Source organism: Onychostruthus taczanowskii, unplaced genomic scaffold (assembly GCF_017590055.1).
Source record: "Onychostruthus taczanowskii isolate IOZ18803 unplaced genomic scaffold, ASM1759005v1 scaffold84, whole genome shotgun sequence".
Taxonomy (NCBI): domain Eukaryota; kingdom Metazoa; phylum Chordata; class Aves; order Passeriformes; family Passeridae; genus Onychostruthus; species Onychostruthus taczanowskii.
In genome coordinates, this window is record NW_024506332.1 from 2869423 (window position 1) to 2888671 (window position 19249).

General features: G+C 52.6%; 2 protein-coding genes across 2 annotated transcripts; both read right to left on the minus strand.

The window, feature by feature from the left end:
* Positions 1-1001: 1001 nt before the first annotated feature.
* On the minus strand, positions 1002-9745 carry POLB (DNA polymerase beta). The gene is made up of 14 exons (XM_041424879.1): positions 9547-9745; positions 9412-9469; positions 9259-9325; positions 8376-8450; positions 7872-7930; positions 7144-7193; positions 6693-6744; positions 6178-6232; positions 6017-6089; positions 5477-5547; positions 4646-4732; positions 3701-3765; positions 2946-3085; positions 1002-2348 (listed from the first exon to the last, which is right to left on the minus strand). The coding sequence occupies exons 1-14, from the start codon at positions 9605-9607 to the stop codon at positions 2254-2256; spliced, it is 1008 nt and encodes a 335-aa protein (XP_041280813.1). The 5' UTR covers positions 9608-9745; the 3' UTR covers positions 1002-2253.
* Positions 9746-12642: 2897 nt separating this feature from the next.
* On the minus strand, positions 12643-18355 carry LOC121346758 (steroid 21-hydroxylase-like). Its single transcript, XM_041424838.1, has 9 exons — positions 18166-18355; positions 17482-17571; positions 16842-16993; positions 16289-16384; positions 15911-16018; positions 15154-15240; positions 14641-14826; positions 13810-13966; positions 12643-13387 (listed from the first exon to the last, which is right to left on the minus strand). The coding sequence occupies exons 1-9, from the start codon at positions 18353-18355 to the stop codon at positions 13017-13019; spliced, it is 1437 nt and encodes a 478-aa protein (XP_041280772.1). The 3' UTR covers positions 12643-13016.
* Positions 18356-19249: the final 894 nt, after the last annotated feature.

The following is a 19249-nucleotide window of genomic DNA, read 5'->3' on the forward strand; positions in this document are numbered from 1 at the left end:
GGAGCGGCCTGCGGGGCTGTTCGGTGCCGCAGGCCCCGCGCCCACGGAGCTGCAGCGGGGCCCTGCATCACCCGGCCTGTCAGAGGCCGCAGCGGGCACCGGAGGTTCTCCCCAAATCCTTCACCTGTCTTACCAACAAACCTCCTTCTCTCGGTGTGAGAATTCAGAAATTCTGCAAACTCTTTACCAGCCTTACCAACAAACCTCCTTCACTCAGTGTCAGAACTCAGAAATTCTGCAAATCCTTCACCTGCCTTACCAACAAACCTCCTTCTCTCGGTGTCAGAATTCAGAAATTCTGCAAATCCTTCACCTGCCTTACCAACCAACCTCCTTCTCTCGGTGTCAGAATTCGGAAATTCTGCACAGACAAACCCCTCAGGGCCACTACAGCCCCCAGTGGAAGGAAGGGGACGGGCCCACCCAATCTTAAATTAATACTTCATCTGGGGCAAAAGCGCTGACGGAATGGTGCAGCTAGTATTGCTGACAAATTCTGTTATTCTGCACATAAATAAGGTTGTGCACCCAAATAAGAGGACAGTACATGCCCAATTACAGATTCCCCGTGACAAGGTTCGCAGCTATTGCCTCCCAAAATTACCAGAAATCTTGTAGCTGGTACAAATCTAGAAGAAAAGACTGAGATAAGAAAAGAACTGAACTGAGATAGAGGGAGTGGGGTGAGAAAGCAGAGAGGGAAAAAAAGACACAATGCATATTTATATAATTCACAAAAACCAATCAAGCTCTCTGAAGAAGCCCTTTTGGTTTCTTGCACATAGAAGAATTTGCAGTTTTATGGAGAGAGGACTGCAAAGCCAACAAATTCTGTTTGTTGACAAAAGACAAAGCAGTCTTCTGGCCTACCTGTTGAGGAGGATGGAGAATGCATCAGGGCAATGCTTTGTGCTGCCCAGGAAACATTTGTAAACGTGGTAAATGCTTTTTGATCTTCTGGAATGACAGCAAATAAAACAATAATCAAATGCCACTACACATTCATGATGGAATATTCCATTTGTTTATTCCTACTGGTTACTGAAGAAGAAAATACTAAATATTTATCAGCTGGGTGTCTATTTTTACAATGAGGCATCAAAATACTTCATATAGTACCAAGTTAACTTCTAGTTTTCTTACATACTACTGCATGCATTAGCACCAGGGAACACTCCCAGAAATTAATTAAAACTCCTAACAAGAAAAATGGGAGAAAATAAATAGATAAGTAAGAGCATCAGCCTGTAACCTCTATTACTAAGATTGATCAACTCTCCTTGTATAACAAGTTGAAAATGGAGTTGTTCTGCAAGCTTAAGCGAGATGAAAATAAGACACAGTATTCAAATAGAGCAGCAGCACTAAATTCCATGCTCATGCTCTGTAACACATGGAAGCTAGTAGCTTACTACTTTGAAAATTATATTTAAAAAAAAAATCTAACCATCAGAATCCCTGTCCCAAGTACAACTAGTAATGCATTCTTGAAGAGACCAAAGTACTCATTCCCTTTCCCAACAACTGGAGGGGAGGTGCAAAATAAGATTTGACAGGTTTGCACACAAAAAAAAGGGCAGGTTGAATCTACAGGAGCAGTAGCAATGCATCAATTAATCAGAGCAAGGCAAATGGAACACAGAGCACTGCAATCAATAGTACAACACAGCCAGCAACAAAATTCACATGCAGCAGGAGAATGGCCACCCTGGCACACAGCCCATACTGAAAGATTTTAGAAGGAAGTACACAGGAGCAACTCATGAGCTTCAGCATTTCACCAACACACTTAACACAGGTGTGAGGAGACAGAGAGTAGCTGGAAATTAGTGCTCTTCAGGAGTTCTTCATGATATAGCCTGTGCATTTTCATTCTGGGATCTACAGATATGTAAGATACACAGAGAGAGATGTGGGATGCTCCATCCCCACAAACATTCAAGGTCACATTGGAGTGGCTCTAAGCAATCTTCTCTAGTTAAAGATGGCTCTGCTCGTGGCAGGGGGACTGGACTACATGACATTTAGGTGTCCCCACCGACCCAAATTATTCTGTGCCTGTATGAAAATGGAATCTCACAGGATTTATTGTTCACGACACATTCTGTTCTGTTCAAGCACCATGGACTTGCTTTAGACATCAGTAATACAGAGTTTTTCAAGTAACATTCAAAGTAAGACTGTGCACTTTCAGATCTTTGTAAGAAGCTATAAAAACATCTGTGTAGGCTATGAACCCAGACAAGCAGTCAGTTATTCACTCCGGTCCTTTGGCTCTCGGTATTTCCACTGGATGTAGTCAAAGATGTCTTTTTCACATTCTACTGGCAGGGCCTCTCCAGCAACTCCTGCAAGGAAATTACACAGGATGTTTGAAAGGTGGAAAGTCTGTACCATTCAGAAATGCCAAATGCATGGCAAGATTAAAACAAAATTGCTGTAGTTAAAAAACCTGAAGAACTCACCCAGAATGATCTCCCCACCCTCTGCAAAATTTTCATAGTGTTTACATACTGATTCTTATTAGTGTTAAAGGAAATAAGGTCATGAATTAACTTTGGGGCCATGTGGTTATGCAGTTAAATAAATTTATAATTGTGTGTGGGTATATATAGTCACCTCTCCTCCAAAGCAAAGAAACTGAAGGACCCTGTGAAGAGCAGGAAACCAAATATGTGCTGTGCACAGCACAGAAAAAAAAAAATCTTTAAATCATTGAGACTTTAAGTAGATTAGGAGGCCCAAAGAGGTAACTCTGTGCCACAGAGCTGCCTGTATGTAAATAGCTCCCCCTCCTTGCTGCAACAGTGCCCAACATCAAAAAGGGCACTGTGAAAAATTCCACAAACCACAGCATTTATCAGAAGTGCTTCCAAAACAACTGCAACCAACTGAAGGTGATCACACAACTAGAAAGAACACTCTGTGCAAAAACTCAGACTGACCAGTAACGCCCAAGCGGCGTATTGAGTACTCATTGATTGTGAAGCCCATTTCCAGAGCATGAGCTCTCATGTTCTTGTTGAATATATCACTTCCTGTGAAATACAGCACACCACAGTAATACTGATCTTTTGGGATGAGCCTAGAACAAAAAGCAGAAGAGAAGACTTGGAATAAATACACAACAAAGAAGTAATAGGCCATTTAAAATTCTGTAGTTCAGCCATGTGTAGGTTTACTTTGTATTCCTGTGTCTACATTCTGCAAATCCATACATTCAATTTTCCCACAAGCCAGATGCCAAAGGGAAGGGCAGGCCATTTAAAATTCACTAGTTCAGCCACGTGTAGGTTTACTTTGTATTCCTGCAAATCCATACATTCAATTTTCCCACAAGCCAGATGCCAAAGGGAAGGGAAATGCACGTGAAAGAAAGGTTCAGCACATCTACCCTTACCCAGAAATTACTGCTGTTCAGCCACTACCTGGTTATGGTGCTTGCACTCCTGCCAAGAACCAGTGTCAAAGCAGGATGATAAAACAGGACACGATTCTGAATCTGAACAGAATATCATGATTTGAAGCAAATTATTGCTAATAACCTGTTGTAACTACCAGCAGTTTGTCCAGTGGCTGCCACACTGCAAAGGCTTTAGAAACCTAATAAATGCCATGTTCTGAACATGGTAGTAGATTAGAATGAAAAAATTGGAGCAGAGAGCTGAACTAGGGGCTTGGGCTGGGGGTTAGGCAGTACCGGATATCAATTCTGCGATGTGGATAAGCTGTTCCATCTTCTTTATCTGGCAGCTGACAGACACCCTGGGAGGAATTAAGGCAAGCGAGAAATTCAGATGAAATTAAACAGATCTGAGAACCACCCCACCCCTAAACAATCCTCAGCCATCCTGGAAAGCAAAGTTAAATCCCTGCTGAGCTAGAACATCCAGATATCAGAATACAGTGAAACACCACCTTACACTGTTGTGAGAACTGTTGTTCAGTGTGGCACAGAACTGCTTCTTGAATTTTTATTGCACCAGGAAGGATCCTCATTTCCCTGTCCTCATTATTATCAGGCTTTTCAGTAAGCATGAATATCAGCAGGTTAAGAAAAGAAAAAAAGCCTGGCACTGTCAGCATGGGATCTAAAAAATTACTGTTCTTGTAATTCATTGCTTGCTTTAGGCATCCCACATAATCCCTATTATATCCTAAATCTAGTAGCTTATCTATTTAATCTGTTCTGCAGCAAAACAGGCAAAAAAGGAGACAAAAGTATATTATATATTAGACAAAATCAGGTAAACGTAGTTCTGAGATCAAAGCTAAATGTTTCCAAGATCCTGAGGACACAATTACAGAAGTGGTCACTGGTGCACAGCTGAAGAAGTGATGTTGTGCTGAGGTTCCAGGAAACATCCAGCAATACAGACACAAGTGACATGATGTGATGAAGGTTATGTCAGCAAGGTTCAGAACTACACAAATATCTGTACACCTTCTAATACTGAAATCTTGCCATAAGGTATTCCCTAAGAGAAACCTGCAGGAAATTCTTTTGAGGTGCAAGCAGAACAATTAAAAAAACAGACACACATCACCCCCAGCTCCAGCAGCCCAAGCAGTTGTATTCATCCTAGCTTCTGTCAGGAAAAGTAATCCCCCCACGACATCCTTCACCACCAAAAAAGGCTCTTACCATGAATTTGGTGTCACCTTTAGACAGCATATCTGTGACAAAGTGGACTTTTTCCAGCTGCTCTACAACCTGATGCAGAAGTTTTGACTAGGAACAATGGTAACAAAGAAGAAGAAATTACTCCACAAATAACAAGAATATCTTACCTATTTACTAGACAGAGGCTCTATAAGTACAGGACATCATCATAATTATATGTAGTATTCTACATTAAATTTGACCCAAATGGAAAAAAATGTAACAATAATACTGGGAAAAAGCTAATAAAATTACAGTTGTGCAAGATAAAAACAATTTCCACCAATACCCCCAAAGTGAGACAGCCTTTACTTGGAAATGACAAATCTAATTCAGCTTTTAAACAATGAATCTATAGAAGGAACACAACTAAAAAAAAAAAAAAAAAACAACAGAAAAACCAGTGTTATTAATACTACTTCAGAGTTAGTCCCAAAAGATTACAAGGGCAGCAGGACAGTTTCCTATCATCTAAATGATTATGGCTACATAAAGAAATAGTCAGTCTAGCTTCAATCCAGCTAGCTTTAGAGTTCTGCATTATTAAAGCACATGAATTCAAGGGGGTGGGGGAATATGTATGACAGGAAGAGGAAGGAGAGAAAGGTAAAAACAAATATATTGACTAGTTCTGCAAGAGAAACACAACATAATATATGGACCTGAGAAGTAATTATAACTCCTCAAAATAAACAGGGTGATCCAAGAGAGAAGTTCAATATTACAGTAAATACAGAACCACAAAAAGCTGCAATACAAGCCTGAGACTGTGTGCAATGTACAGTTCTGACCCCTGGCATCTGAGAAAGGCACCTGTTTGGATGATTCAGATGTGAAACTGGGATGGGTTAGGAGAACATCCATATCACCACTTGACTCTGCACCTAGGCAAGAAAGAAGCAAAGAAAAATCCTTCTGTGTGTGGCAAAGTATCCTAATGCTGCTGAATGTACATCTTCTCATAAACATGGTTTTCTGCCAGGGAATGGTCACTGTCAGAGATACTAGCAGAACAAAAAACAAAGTGAAACAATCTTGTTCTTTCATCAGAAGTTGATATTCTCCATACAGAAGAAAACAGCCAAGAATTTCTTGCTGTACTCCACAGCAGTGAAACACAAATGTTGGTAATATAAAAGCAGAGCAAACAATCCACCTTACAAGATACTACTCTTTATGGGGGAAGGATGGAGAAGCAAGGATTTATGTGGGTGTCTCATCCCTGAACCAGCTAGTCAAGACAACACCAACAGGAAAGGCCAGGCTCCAGCACAAAGTCTGTCAAGAACAACACACAGAGTGACTTGTATTGCTTGTTATCCCAAAATAAAGGTAAGATCACAGAGTACCAACCTCGCCTAAAACTGCCACAGACTGTAGCAATGTAGTTTGGGTCCAGTTTCTTTATCTCCTGGAGCACAATTTCCTATGTAAAAAGGAAAGAAGTGTGTTTAGAGGTGGCCAGTCATCCACTGGCCATCAGTACATCACATCCTTAACAATGAGATTTTTACCTGCATTTGCAGCATTTCTTCCCTCGGGATTCTTTTCTCAAAATCTTCAAAGTATCTGCAAATATAAAAATAGAAGTGTCCGAAAGAGTGGCAGGGGCAGCATCTTAAAATTTTAGTCAATTAAATATGTATCAGAGGAAAGAATACTAACTTACTGGCCTGAATACTGAGGATGAATACTGAGGGACAGACACACATTCTGTGCAGCATTCTCAAGCTCAGACATGCAAAGGTTACCTTGTTCACAGCACATAAAAAACCAGCCTGGGCCACTTCTCTGCAGATTGTGAAGAAACAGCTCCACAACCTCACTAAAGTGATTCTCCACGAGCTAACTGAGGAAGTCACTTGAAATTAACTTCCCTCTGAATGGAACAAAAGCTCTAAATAACTGCTGAAAGGCAGGTAGAGCACAGAGAGAAGAGAACTTCACTCAGCCTGTGTAACCTTCCATTAATCCTGGTGTCTGAGGCAGTGATTAGAAACACCAAGCACTTGCACCCAAGAAAGCTTACTTCAACCCAATTCGCTGGTGATGGGTCAGCTTGTGCTCAATTTTTCTTAGATCTAGAAAAAAAGTCCAAACAAAATAGTTAACTGAGGACTAAAAATCTTAGAGTAAGTTTCCATCAAGGCAAAGATGATGCATGTAAAGGATATGTAAGGAGAATACAACCTCAAAGGAGGGAATTTCAAACTACCTACACAGCAGCTGATAGGACGACCACAAATGCACAGAGCACTTCCAACAAGAATTAACAGACCACCAAACAACCAAAATCTTTGTTACCTTCCATGTAACCTGCACATACTTTACTCTGGATATGTATGAAGTACCTTAAGCCTTTCTACTAGCTTTAGCATCTTACACACCCCCCTAAAAGCCTGGGGCATATATGCTACCACTGCAGAAGAGGCAGATTGACAGAAAAAAAGATCACTGGAGTGTGAACTATTCACACTTACCTTCCAAAGTCTTAATTCCTTCCTCGACAAACTTCCTAGCAGCAGCAGGACTGCAAAGAGACAAGGCAATGTGGCATCAGGAACAGCAAGAACCTTACCACACTGAACAGGATATCAGAATTATTTACAGCTGTGGAGGTTCTTAAACCTAAGACTGAGGTGGCTTGTGATGCTTACTTTTTTTTCAGCATACTCATTACCAGTTTATGCTTTTGGTCAGCAGAGATCCAAAGCCTGGCCTGCACATTTTTTTAGCATTGTTATAACTATACAGTGATGTATAATTGTAAGAAATTTAAAAAGTCACAGCAAATAGGCAATATTGCTTCAGACAGTAATACCAAATGCACAATAACATTGCAGCAGAGTTCTTGTGGGTTTTTTTTATTTGTTTGTTTTTGTTTTGTTGCCTCCTTCAAGGCTCTGCTTCTCCTTTTACAAAAACCCTGAGGCCAGAGTCTCACTTCCACAGTTCCATTCTTGACCTGCACCTCTCTCCTTCCTCTCTCAGGAAACTTCCCACTTCCACTCCTCTACCACGAAGTCTGTAATTCATCATTCTGTACCCTTTTGTCTCATTCAATCTCATAAACATGACTACAGTGTGTCAGTGTGGGCAGCTCAGGCTCATTCTCTTCATTATGTGCAATCATCCAAATTCTATTCATAAGTCTATCAAACTAACAGAAGGGAAAAAAAGCCCTAAAAACACCCCAAGAAACTTTTACCCAATGCCAGTGACTCGTGTCAGGAAATTGATGGAAGCACTTGTATCATCTTGTCGAATCTACAAAAACAAAACAGTAAAACCCAAATATTTCTTTACTCTATTTGCAATAAGCAAACAAAAAGAAGCATTAAGAAGACAAAACAGCTTAGTCAGACTCTGGCTTGCACAAGTCACTGCAGAACAGTACCAAGGGCAGTATGGTGCATCACAATATTGCCACATGTACCCAGCCTGAAAACCACCCAACTGGCCATGCTAAGGAGCACAGCAGGCACAAAGCACAAAATTCCACAGCCTTCCAGCAACAGATTTCCACTTCTGACAGAAGACCTGCACGCTGAGCTTCTCAGTCCCTGATTTCTACTTACCCTACACTCCTCTGTTCACCACCCCTAAGACTGTCCAGGGACAACAACAGAAATGTGCAGAGCAAACAAGCTTTTTTGCAAGTTATCAGTAAAAGCAGCTATTGAGAAATACAGAACAGGAGAAAGATACCCACCTTTTCCAATTTACGTAGTTTTCCAGTGGATAAGAACTCATCTATCTTTTCAGCTATTTTTGCACCCACTCCATCCTAAATATTGGGGGCGAGTACAAACAAGTTAATTTAAACATCACTTAAAGTCATTATCTGCGGGAAGCAAGGAAAACTCCCTAGAATTTAGAGTCCAGAAAGAACTGTGGGGCACCCAAGACCACAATAAAATATTAGAGCACAAGAATTCAAGGGTACAATATAAACGGCATAAACACTGTAATGCAAGGGCTACAGGGCTAGATCAAGTTTGATAGGTTTGAACAAAGCTTTGATTCTTACTGCTCAAGATCTCTTAATTAACAAAGGGATAACAGAGCAAAGAGGAAAGACATTTTTACAGGCAGAGGCTCAGATGGGATGCCCAGTTCCAGCTCTGAAACCCCCCCAGTCCGTGTCCCCGAACTCTGACTGGGGCAGGGAAGGAGGCACCAGCAAGGAAAACTCCCTAGAATTTAGAGTCCAGAAAGAACTGTGGGGCACCCAGGACCACAATAAAATATTAGACCGTAAAAGAGCACAAGAATTCAAGGCATAAACACTGTAATGCAAGGGCTATAGGGCTAGATCAAGTTTCCCTGAAGCATTAAGTTTGAACAGGGCTTTGATTCTTACTGCTCAAGATCTCTTAATTAACAAAGGGATAACAGAGCAAAGAGGAAAGACATTTTTACAGGCAGAGGCTCAGATGGGATGCCCAGTTCCAGCTCTGAAACCCCCCCAGTCCGTGTCCCCGAACTCTGACTGGGGCAGGGAAGGAGGCGCTGGCAGAACCGGGGCTGCCCCCACGTTTCCCCGGCACCTCACCCCCGCTCCGGCTGCCCCACACCCGGACACGAGCACCTACCAGCTTCTTGGCTTCAGCCCCGCTCTGGATCTTGCTCGGATACCGAGAAATGACCGAGGCCGCTTTCCTGCGGAACAGGGCCGGTCAGCGCCCGAACGGGCAGGGGCCCGGCACGGGCACGGGGCCGGGGCCGCGGCGGGAGGGCAGCGGTACCTGTACGCGTTGTACTTGTGGATGGCCCGGTTCACGTTGCGCTCGTAGTTGGCCAGTTCTGCGGGAGAACCGCGGTGAGAGCGGCCGGGCCGCGGCCCTTCCCACCCACGGAGCCGACCGAGCGCACGCACCTACCGGTGAGGAAGTCGGTGATGCCTTCGTTGGGGCTCTCCTGGGGGGCTTTGCGCTTGCTCATGGCCGGCACCGGCACGGAGCCCCGCCGGAGCTGCAGGCGGCGGTCACACGGAAGGAGGCGGCGGTAGAACGGAGGGAGCGGCGGTCGCACGGAGAGAGGCGGCGGTCGCACGGAAGGGACGCGGTGATCGCACGGAAGGAGCGGAGGTCTAACGGAAGGAGGCGGCGGTAGAACGGAGGGAGCGGCGATCGCACGGAAGGAGCGGCGGTCGCACGGAAGGGACGCGGCGGTCGCACGGAGGGAGCGGCGATCGCACGGAAGGAGTGGCGGTCGCACGGAAGAAGCGGCGGTCGAACGGAAGGGACGCGGTCGCACGGAAGGGACGCGGCCGTCGCACGGAGGCGGTCCCGGCAGTGGCGTCACGCCGCGTCCGGTGGCGGTGCGCGGGCGGAGCCGCGGCGCTCGGTGTGCCCGGGGTGCTGCTCCGCGTTAGTGTGCTGTGTCACTGGCCCTCCTCACGGCTTGGCATCATCGCGGCTCTATCTGCCCAGTAGCCAAGTGTCACGGGCTTCAGGTGCCGTCAGCTGCGTCGAATATATATATTTATAGCTAATATAAATATATATATATATAAATATATATATAAGGAATGTTAAAATATATGTATCTATATTTGTAACGAATGTTATAAATGAGAAGCTTGACATCCTTAAAGCTTCGAATTAAAGCTTTAAGGATGTTGCTGTTTGACAGGAACTTTCTGCTTCTAGCTAAAAAGAGTTTTGCAATAATAACCCCTGCTGGATTCTGCATCCGTATCTCCTGGAGGGACACTTGGGATGGCCCCGTTAGCCCCTCTGGACAAGCTGCTCACACGGGGGGCTGCCAGACCTTGGATTGGGGGGTGAGGTGAAGAAAGGTCCCGTGGGGAGGGGTTCCCTCCCCTACACTGCCCTTCGTCTGCCTCTCAAACAATGGGGTGCTAGACTTTCCTTCTACCCCAAAAATTAAAATGCCCTGATAAAACCCTAAAAATTCCCTCAAAAAATACTCATAAAAAAGTCCTAAAATTACCCTCAATAGTTCTAAAAAATCCCTCATCTCCTGCTGAGACATTAGGAATTAACTTGGGTTAGAAATGCGTTTCAGATTTAGGTGGAGTGTGTTGTTTTGAATTAACTTGTTTAGTCTGTTAAGTTTGCTGTGTTCGAAAAAGCCTGTACCTCACAAAACTGCCTCGAACAAGGTGAAAGAAATGTGAACTTCCAAGCTAGAGGAAGATAAGAGGGGCCCCTTGGACCTTGAAACAAGAAGCAAGCCAAAACTGAGGCTGCAGGAGACAATGGACAACCAGAGGTCTCTGCTCAAGGACTGATACAAACTAATTGTAATTCCATGAATATGCATGAGCCTATTGCGAAACTTAATGCGTATGCAACAGGCTGGGGGACAAAGGGGGGGCTGGACTCTCGGAGGGCACACATGTTCTTTAAGGATCCATCCTGCGTGCCTCGGCGCTGAATAAAGATACAAATCTACTTCACGACTTTTACTAGTTGTGGAGTAAAAGTGGAATAGTTCCGCAAATCACCCTGTGGGAAACCTGAGTTATGTCACCGGGACGCGGGGGCTGCGGGGATGATGGAGCTATGGGGGATGATGGAGCAGGGGCGGTGGGGATGATGGAGCAGGGATGGTGGGGATGATGGAGCGGGGGCTGCGGGGATGATGGAGCGGGGGCTGCGGGGATGATGGAGCGGGAGCGGTGGGGGATGATGGAGCGGTGCTGCGGGGATGATGGAGCGGGGGCTGTGGGGATGATGGGGCGGTGCTGCAGGGATGATGGAGCGGGGGCTGCTGGCGGCACCCGCCGGGGTGGGGGTCCCGGGACAGGCGCGGCACCGCGGGCTGCTGTTCCGCCCCTGCGCATCCCCGTGTCCACCGGAGCGCGCCCCGCGACGCCGTTTCCAGCAGCAGGTGCCGGCAGCATGGAGAGCTGTCTTTTGAGCCTTGTTCTCCCCTTGAGTTTTACAGAGGGTGACAGACTCTTCCCTTAAGGGTCCAATGTTTCTTTTGAACATTTATCCTACAGCTGGATAGTTCAGGTAACAACCCCTGCGTTGCCTTGCACTGCCTTACCTGGCCTACCCCTCCATTTTATCTTGGCTTCCAGTGCCTCCCCTTGCCTTGCCTTGCTTTCCCTTGCCTGCCGCTCCCTTTGCTTGCGTTGCCTTTACCAACCCTCCGTTCCCTTGCCTTGCCTTCCCCTCTGTTGTTTTGCCTTGTTTAACCCTAGCGTTTCTTACCCTTCCCTTTCCTTGCCTTACCTACCTCACGCTTGCCTTGCCTTATGTTGCTGGCCCCTTGAATTGCCTCTCCGTCCTTCGCCTTTCCTCACCGACCAACCCTTCCGTTCCCTTGCCGTGCCTACCCCTCCCTTGCTGTTGTCCCCATTTGGAGCATAGGACTCGAGGGCGCGGGCGGTCTCGTCCCCTCCCTGCCCCTCCTCGGTTCTCTCCCTCGTTTTTGGTCGGGGGGAGCGCTCCTCGGCAGGCTCGGAGCGGGCACTCCCCGCGCAGCGCCCACAGCCCTCAGGGCACGGCGCCGCACTCCCCTCCCGCCCTCAACAGCTCCAAGCCAATCAGATGTATCGCTTGCCAGGCACGCCAGCCCTCGGCCAATCAGAGCGCTTCACGCTTCGAGTCACCTGTTGCCAGGCGGACCGGCGGAAGCCAGCGCCCCGCGCAGAGCGGCGGCAGCGGCCGCGCCTCGCAGGGCTGCGAGCCCGAACCGGACCGCGAGCCCGAACCGACCGCGAGCCCGAACCGGACCGCGAGCCCGAACCGGACCGCGAGCCCGAACCGACCGCGAGCCCGAACCGACCGCGAGCCCGAACCGGACCGCGAGCCCGAACCGGACCGCAGCCTCTCCGGGCAGGGGCTTTGCGGGGCGGGGAAGGGCAAACCAGCCACACCGGTATCCCCTGATGCTGTCCGAGGGTTGCGGCTGTGGTGTGGGGGGAAAGGCTGGGCTTCGGGCGTTCCGGAGGTTTTGGGGGTCCCAGGAAGAGCCGGGACTTGCGGGGTGGGGTCAAAAGTACAAATTTTATTAGGAAGAGGTGAATGGGGTCCTCCCACACTGCACTGAGCCTGGCATCAGGGGTGTTGAATGGGGGCGCCCATGGATCAGGGGGAGGCAGGAGAGTTGGGATGGAGTCACGCAGGGTTCAAGCAGGGTCGGGTGGGGTTAGGGAGGGTCACAGCTGGGGTCACAGCCGGTGTCAAGGTGAGGCACAGGGTTGGCAGGGGTGAGGCCGAGGTCAGGTGGGGTCAGTCAGGGGGTCACGGTCAGCCAGGTTCAGGCAGTGTCAGGTGAAGTCAGGTGTATTCAGCAATGGTCAAAAAAACACTCAGGTGAGTCACAGGGTGTTCAGAAAAGTAATAAAGCGGTCAGTGGAGTCAGGCCAGGGTCAGGGTGAGCCCGGGGGCTGGCAGGGCACCATACGCACGAGAAAGGGGGGACAGCGCAGCACCGTGCCCGGCGACCCCCGCAGCCCCGGCAGTCCCGCCGGGCCCGGCTCCAGACGGAATTCCCGCAGGATCAGCCCCAGGAACACGAAGAGCTCGGCCCGCGCCAGCCCCTCCCCCGGGCACGATCGCGCCCCGCAGCCGAACGGCAGCAGAGACCGGGAGGGAGCGCCCGGGGCCAGGAACCGCTCTGGGGGCGACGGGTCAGCGCTGGGGGTCCCGGGGCATGGGGGCACCCACAGGCCTTCGGGGGCACCCGGCGCCATGGGGGACCCAGGACTGAGGGGCGGACCTCCACAAGTTTGGAGGGAACCTGGGGGTTCCCTGGGGGTTCCCCAGGTTGGACCTCGGGGTTCAGAAGGGAGACATGGGGGTTTGGGGTGACCCAGGGGCTCAGAGGGACCCCAAGGCTTGGGGGAGACCCCAGGGTGACAGAGGGGATTCACATGTTTGAGGAGGGTTCAGACACCTGAAGGGGTCTTGGGGGTTTGGGGTCTCCTGGACCCTGCTGATGACACCCTTACTGGTCTGCAGTGGTTGCTCTCAGATGTCCCTCACTGGTCTGGCTGGCAGGGGCTCCCCCAGTGCTGTCCCCTGTCCCTGCACTGTCCCCTCTCCCTGCTCTGTCCTCTGTCCCCTGTCCCCGCTCTGTCCCCTGTCCCCGCACTGTCCCCTGTCCCCGCTCTGTCCCCTGTCCCCGCGCTGTCCCCTGTCCCTGCTCTGTCCCGTACCTGCTGTGGCGCAGGGCGCAGTGTGGCAGTGCCAGGGGCGCAGGGGGTCGCAGCCGCAGGGTCTCGCTGACGGTGGCCTGAAGAAGGGGCAGGCGCCCCGTGTCCCCCGGCCCGGGTGGTCCCTGTGCCCCCTGCAGCTCCGCCCGCAGCCGCGCCTGCAGCTGCGCAGGTGGAGCACAGGTGTGTGTCTGCCGTGGGCTGTCAGGGGAGCGGGGCCATCCCGGGGGCACGCCGTGGCAATGGGATGACAGGGGGACACCCCAGACCCTCCCCAATTCACAAACCTGCCCCTGGGACCCCAAACCATCCCCAAGCCTGGGCCTCTCCCTTAAGGACCCCCTTGAACCCCCAGATCTCTCCAAACCCCCAAACCTGCCCTGGGACCCACTCCCCCCCGCCCCAAACCTGCTCCTCCCGCCTCCTTGGGGACACCCCTGAGCCCCCAGATCTGTCTCTTGGGACCCTCTAACCCTGAGCCACCCCTCCACGGCAACCCCAAACCAAGGAGTCACGTGGGGACACAGACACAGCTCTGAAATGTCTGTGACATCCATGTTGGCGCCTCAGGGTGGTGCAAGGGCACGGTGTCAGCCATGGGGAGGAGGACATGGGGGACATGTAGGACACAGCGGGGGATATGGGACCCCCACATGGAGCCTTGGCACTGTACAGGGGACACAGGGTGCCACACATCATCTGGGGGCACAGCAGCAGGAACCCCATGGAGAGGGGAACATGAGGGACATGCAGAACACATATAGGACGTGGGTGGGGACACGGGACCCCTGGGGGGACACAGGACCCTCCAGGGCTGCAGGAGGGAGCCGCGTTTCACCTCAGGGCGGTGCAGCAGGAAGGCCACAGCCCAGCCCAGAGCAGCTGCCGTGGTCTCGGTGCCCCCAATGAACAGGTCGACCAGCGCCATGTGCAGCCGGGGGGGGCTCAGGGGGCCCCCCCGTGCCCCAGAACTGCGCCCCAGCAGCGCCCCCAAAACTGTGTCCGGGAGAGGGGAGGGGCATGCCTGGCAAAGGGATGACACGTGCTGGGGGTTTCTCCTGATCCCCAGCTGCTCCCAAACACAGCAGTCCCTTCCCAAACCCCCAAACCCCTGGTTCCTCCCCCAAGCCTTACATCTCCCCAACCCCACATCCCCCCCCAGACCCCCAGCTCCTCCCAACCCTTGGGTCCCCCCAAACCTCTGTTTCCCCCAAGATATGTGGGTGCTCCCAAGTCCCTGGGTACCCCCCAAACTCCTGGTTTCCACCCAGAACCTGGGTCCTTCCAGACCCCCATGTATTTTCCAAACCCCCAGTTCTCCCCTGACCCCCGGCTGCTCCCAGCTCCCCACCTGGTGCCGCTGGATCTGGGCCTCCACAAACGCATCTCGCTGCTGGACAAGCTGCAGCAGCTTCTGCAATCCCGGGTTGGGCAGGGCCTGGGCACAGAGATTCCATAGGGACCCCAACCCCCAGAAACCTTTGACCTCAGAGAGACCCCCTCCGCTCCCCCAGAGATGCTGCATAAGTCTCCTGAGCCCCAGAGAAACCCTATGGCTGCTCCCCCGGGCCATACAGACCCCTCCAATGTCCTACAGGCACCCTCAGCTCCACAGAGACACTTTACCCCACCTCAGCCCCCACAACTGCCCCTCCCAGGCCCACAGAGCTCCCCAACGCCATACAGACCCTGTAACACTCCCCCTAGCCCCACACAGACACTATAATCCCTGTCCAGCCCCATAGAGACCCCATACTTCCCCTCCCAGGATTATACAGTCCCTTCCCAGTGCCATAGACACCACCCAAGCCCTCTGTGGACCCTATAAGCTCCCTGTCAGCCCCCCATACTCTTCTCCAGTCCCACACAGATCCTAAAACCTCACTCCCAACCCCATATAACCCCACCAGCTCCATATCCCTCCCACAGGCCACATAACCTCCATGAGACTCACAGCCCTTCCCAGGGCCCTACAGCCCCCACCAAGGGCCCACAGCCCCCCTGCAGCCCCCCACAATTCCCTCATTGCCCCTACAGGGCTCCATAGACCCTCATGCAGCAAAAAGGCCACAGCCCCAGAGGCCACCCACAGGAGGTGCCAGGCTCACCCGCAGCAGGGGCAGCAGGTCAAGCACCCGTACACTGCTGTGCCCCCAGACCTGCAGCAGCTCCCCCAGGCAGCGGGAGAAGGCCCGGAGCTCCCCTGGAGGGGGCACCTGCAGGAGGACACACCTGGGTACTGTCCAGTACTCAAGTTCTCTCTGGATCCCCCACAACAGAATTTCAGACACTTGGGGTCCCCTCAAACTCCTGTGTGCCCCCAAACCCCTGCCACCCACCCGCAAATTGCTCAGTCCACCTCCCCAAACAGCTGGATGTTCCCTCCACAAACTCCCAGGGGTCCCCCCCAAACCCCTGGGCCCTCATAAAAGCTGGGGTCCTCTCCAAACCCCTGTCTCCATCCTGCCCCCCCACCAAATCCCCACCAGGTCCCCAAAGAGGAGGCGTGCGATGGTGCTGCAGGTGTGGAAGGTGAACACCTCAAAGGGGTCCAGGGGGGCCTCCCCATGGGAACGCAGCTCCTGGGGGAAAGAGAAGGTTAGAGGGAGCCCTGGGGAAATAAAGGGGGAGTCTAAGGCTGCCTTAGGGGGTCACACAAGAGAAGTGCAGAGCTCTAAGGGAGTTTTGGGGACTCACAGGAATAATGCCCTTTCGGGGTGCAGAAGGTGAGGTTTGGGTGGGTCAGTTTTGGGGGACAGTGGTGTGGGTGCAGGGTTTGGGATGCAGAGATTGGGGGTTGAGTGCAGGGGGCAGGGTTTGGGGGACAGTTTTCAGATGCAGGGGACATGGTTACAGTGCATGGGTGGGGTTTGGGTGAAGGGAGTGGGGTTTAAGGTATCAGTTTTGGGGCACATGGGGCAGGGTTTTGCTGGTCAGTGACGTGTGGGGATCTGCTTTGGGATGCAGGGAGGATCAGTTTCGGGGGTGTCAGGGTTGCAGGAGGATCGGTTTGGGGAGAAGTCCGTTTCAGGGTCTCACCTCACACAACTCCCGGCCCTGCAGCCAAAGGAGGGGCCCGAGACGCCCCCCAGCCCGGGCCAGTGCCCCCCGCACTGCTCCCCGCTGCCGCCGCCAGCCAGGGCAGGGGCCTCCCAGTGCCAGGTCCCGGCCCCCCCGTGACACCAGCGACCCTGGCGTTGGGCAGGAGGAGTCAGGGACCCCCAGAAACCCCCCCAGCCCCTCTAGGGACCCAGCTCCAGTACACCAGGGGTGTTCTACAGGGCCCCTCTAGCTCGTAAAGCCTCCTTCAGCCCCATAGCTGCCTCCTCCATAGGACCCTCCTAATCCCACTGGGAACCCTGGTGTGGCTGGTGGGGCAGAGAGCTCTAGGGACTGCCCTAGCCCCTCCAGGCAACCCCCCTCCCCAGTACCCCTTCCAGTACCGATGTTCAACCCCATAGGGACCCCCTCCAAATCCCATAACACTCCCCTCCATCTCATAGGGATGCCCATCAGGCCCCCCCAAACCCTTAGTGACCCCCCCCAAGCCCCACAGAAAACCCCACAGTGACTCCCAATGCCCCGAAGGGCTTCACTACACACAGGATACTCCCCAAACCCCACAGGAGCCCCTCCAACCTCCCCCCCATAGCCCACCCGGCCTCCCCTGGCCCCATACCCAGATAACTGGGGGGGCGCCCCAGCCAGTCCCCCCAGTGCCGGACCAGCGCCTCACGGATGGTCGCCACCGAGCTCGCCACCAGCACGTCTGGAGGGAAGAGGAGGGGCTGGGGGGGTGCTCCAAAACTGGGGCAGCTCCCAAAGCAAGCGGAGAGTCCTGGCGTGGGATTTTGGGGGGAGCATCGGGACCCCAGGAAAGGTTTGGGGGGTTTGAGGAGAGGTCTGAAGGTTGGGGAGGTCCCCAAGGAGGGGGAAAGGGCAGGGCTGGGGGTTCGGAGAGTCCCTAAGGAGCAGGGAGAGGGGGTTTGGGGGGCTGGGGGGTCCGGCAAGTTCGAGTCAGGTCGGTTTCGGGGTGCCCCCTAAGGAGCAGGGAGAGGGGGTTTGGGGGGCTGGGGGGTCCGGCAAGTTCGAGTCAGGTCGGTTTCGGGGTGCCCCCTAAGGAGCAGGGAGAGGGGGGTTTGGGGGGTCCGGGCAGGTTGGGGTCGGGTCGGTTTTGGGGTCCCCTCACTCACCCTAAGGAGCAGGGAGAGGGGGGTGGTGGGGGGTCCGGGTAGGTTCGGGTCAGGCCAGTTTCGGGGTGTTCCCACTCACCCTAAGCAGGAAGGAGAGGGGGTTTGGGAGGCTGGGGGGTCCGGTCAGGGTCAGATCAGTTTCGGGGTGGCCCCTAAGGCCCCTCACTCACCGCGGCCCCCCAGGCGCATGCGCAGCACGGGCCCGTGCCGCCGCGCCAGCCGGCTCAGGTGCAGCGCCCCCTGCGGGTGCAGCAGGTGCAGCGCGCCCCAGCGCGGGCCGCGCCCATCGCCGCGCCGCGACAGTCGCGACAGCAGCGACAGCGACAGCAGCAGCAGCAGGCACAGCAGCAGCACCGCCATGGCCCGCGGGGGGGAGGGGGGTCCGGATTCCCCTATATTGGGGAACCCCCAAACCACGCCCCATGGAGCCCCACCCCTAAAATCCTGCCCCTCGCAGGTGGCGCCCGCGCCCCGCCACCGCAACCCCCCCCGCCGCAAGCATAAAAGTGGCCCCTAAGGCCAGCCCCGTAAAGAGGGCTCCTTAAAACCCACCCCGTGAGGCTCTGCCCTTCTACAGGAGGCTCAAAGCCCCGTTTTTCATCAAACCTCACCGGCCGCTCTGCCTTTATAAAGGGGCGCCGTGCCCCCCCCGCCCCTGGAGGCAGCCCCCCATCCTCTATAAAACAGACCCGTAGTCCCTGCCCCAGAATCCCTGCCTGCTGATGCATTGATTCCTCCATAAATCCTCTAATCCCTAACCCCCAAAATGACCCCACCGCTATAAAAGTGCCCCCTCAAGCCCCTCCAAACACCACCTTATAAAGGGCACGTTTTAAGCTCTGTCCTCCCGAGGCCCGGTCTGCAATTACGGGGTTCACCCCCGAACTCTTAGCATCAACTTTCCATGTGCACCCGCTCATTCCTCCCCCTTGGGGACCCTGACTGAAATTTCCCAAAAACCACCAACCCTGGGGGTGCCTCACCCCTCAAATCCTCACCTCCCCAAATATCCCCTATCCCAACCCTCGTGGGGGTGCTCCCACCCCCGCTTAAGTCCCTGCACCCAGAGCCTGCTTCACGGGTGCCTGCCCCCCATTTCCCTCACTCTGGCAGCAGCATTTGAGGATCAGAGACATTTATTGGGGTCCAGCAGTAGCGAGGGAGGTCTCCAATAGAGTGTGAGTCCTAGGGATGTCCCCTTGGCGGGTGACATCCCTCCAGGGAGTGGGTCCTGGGATGATTACAGGTGGGGAC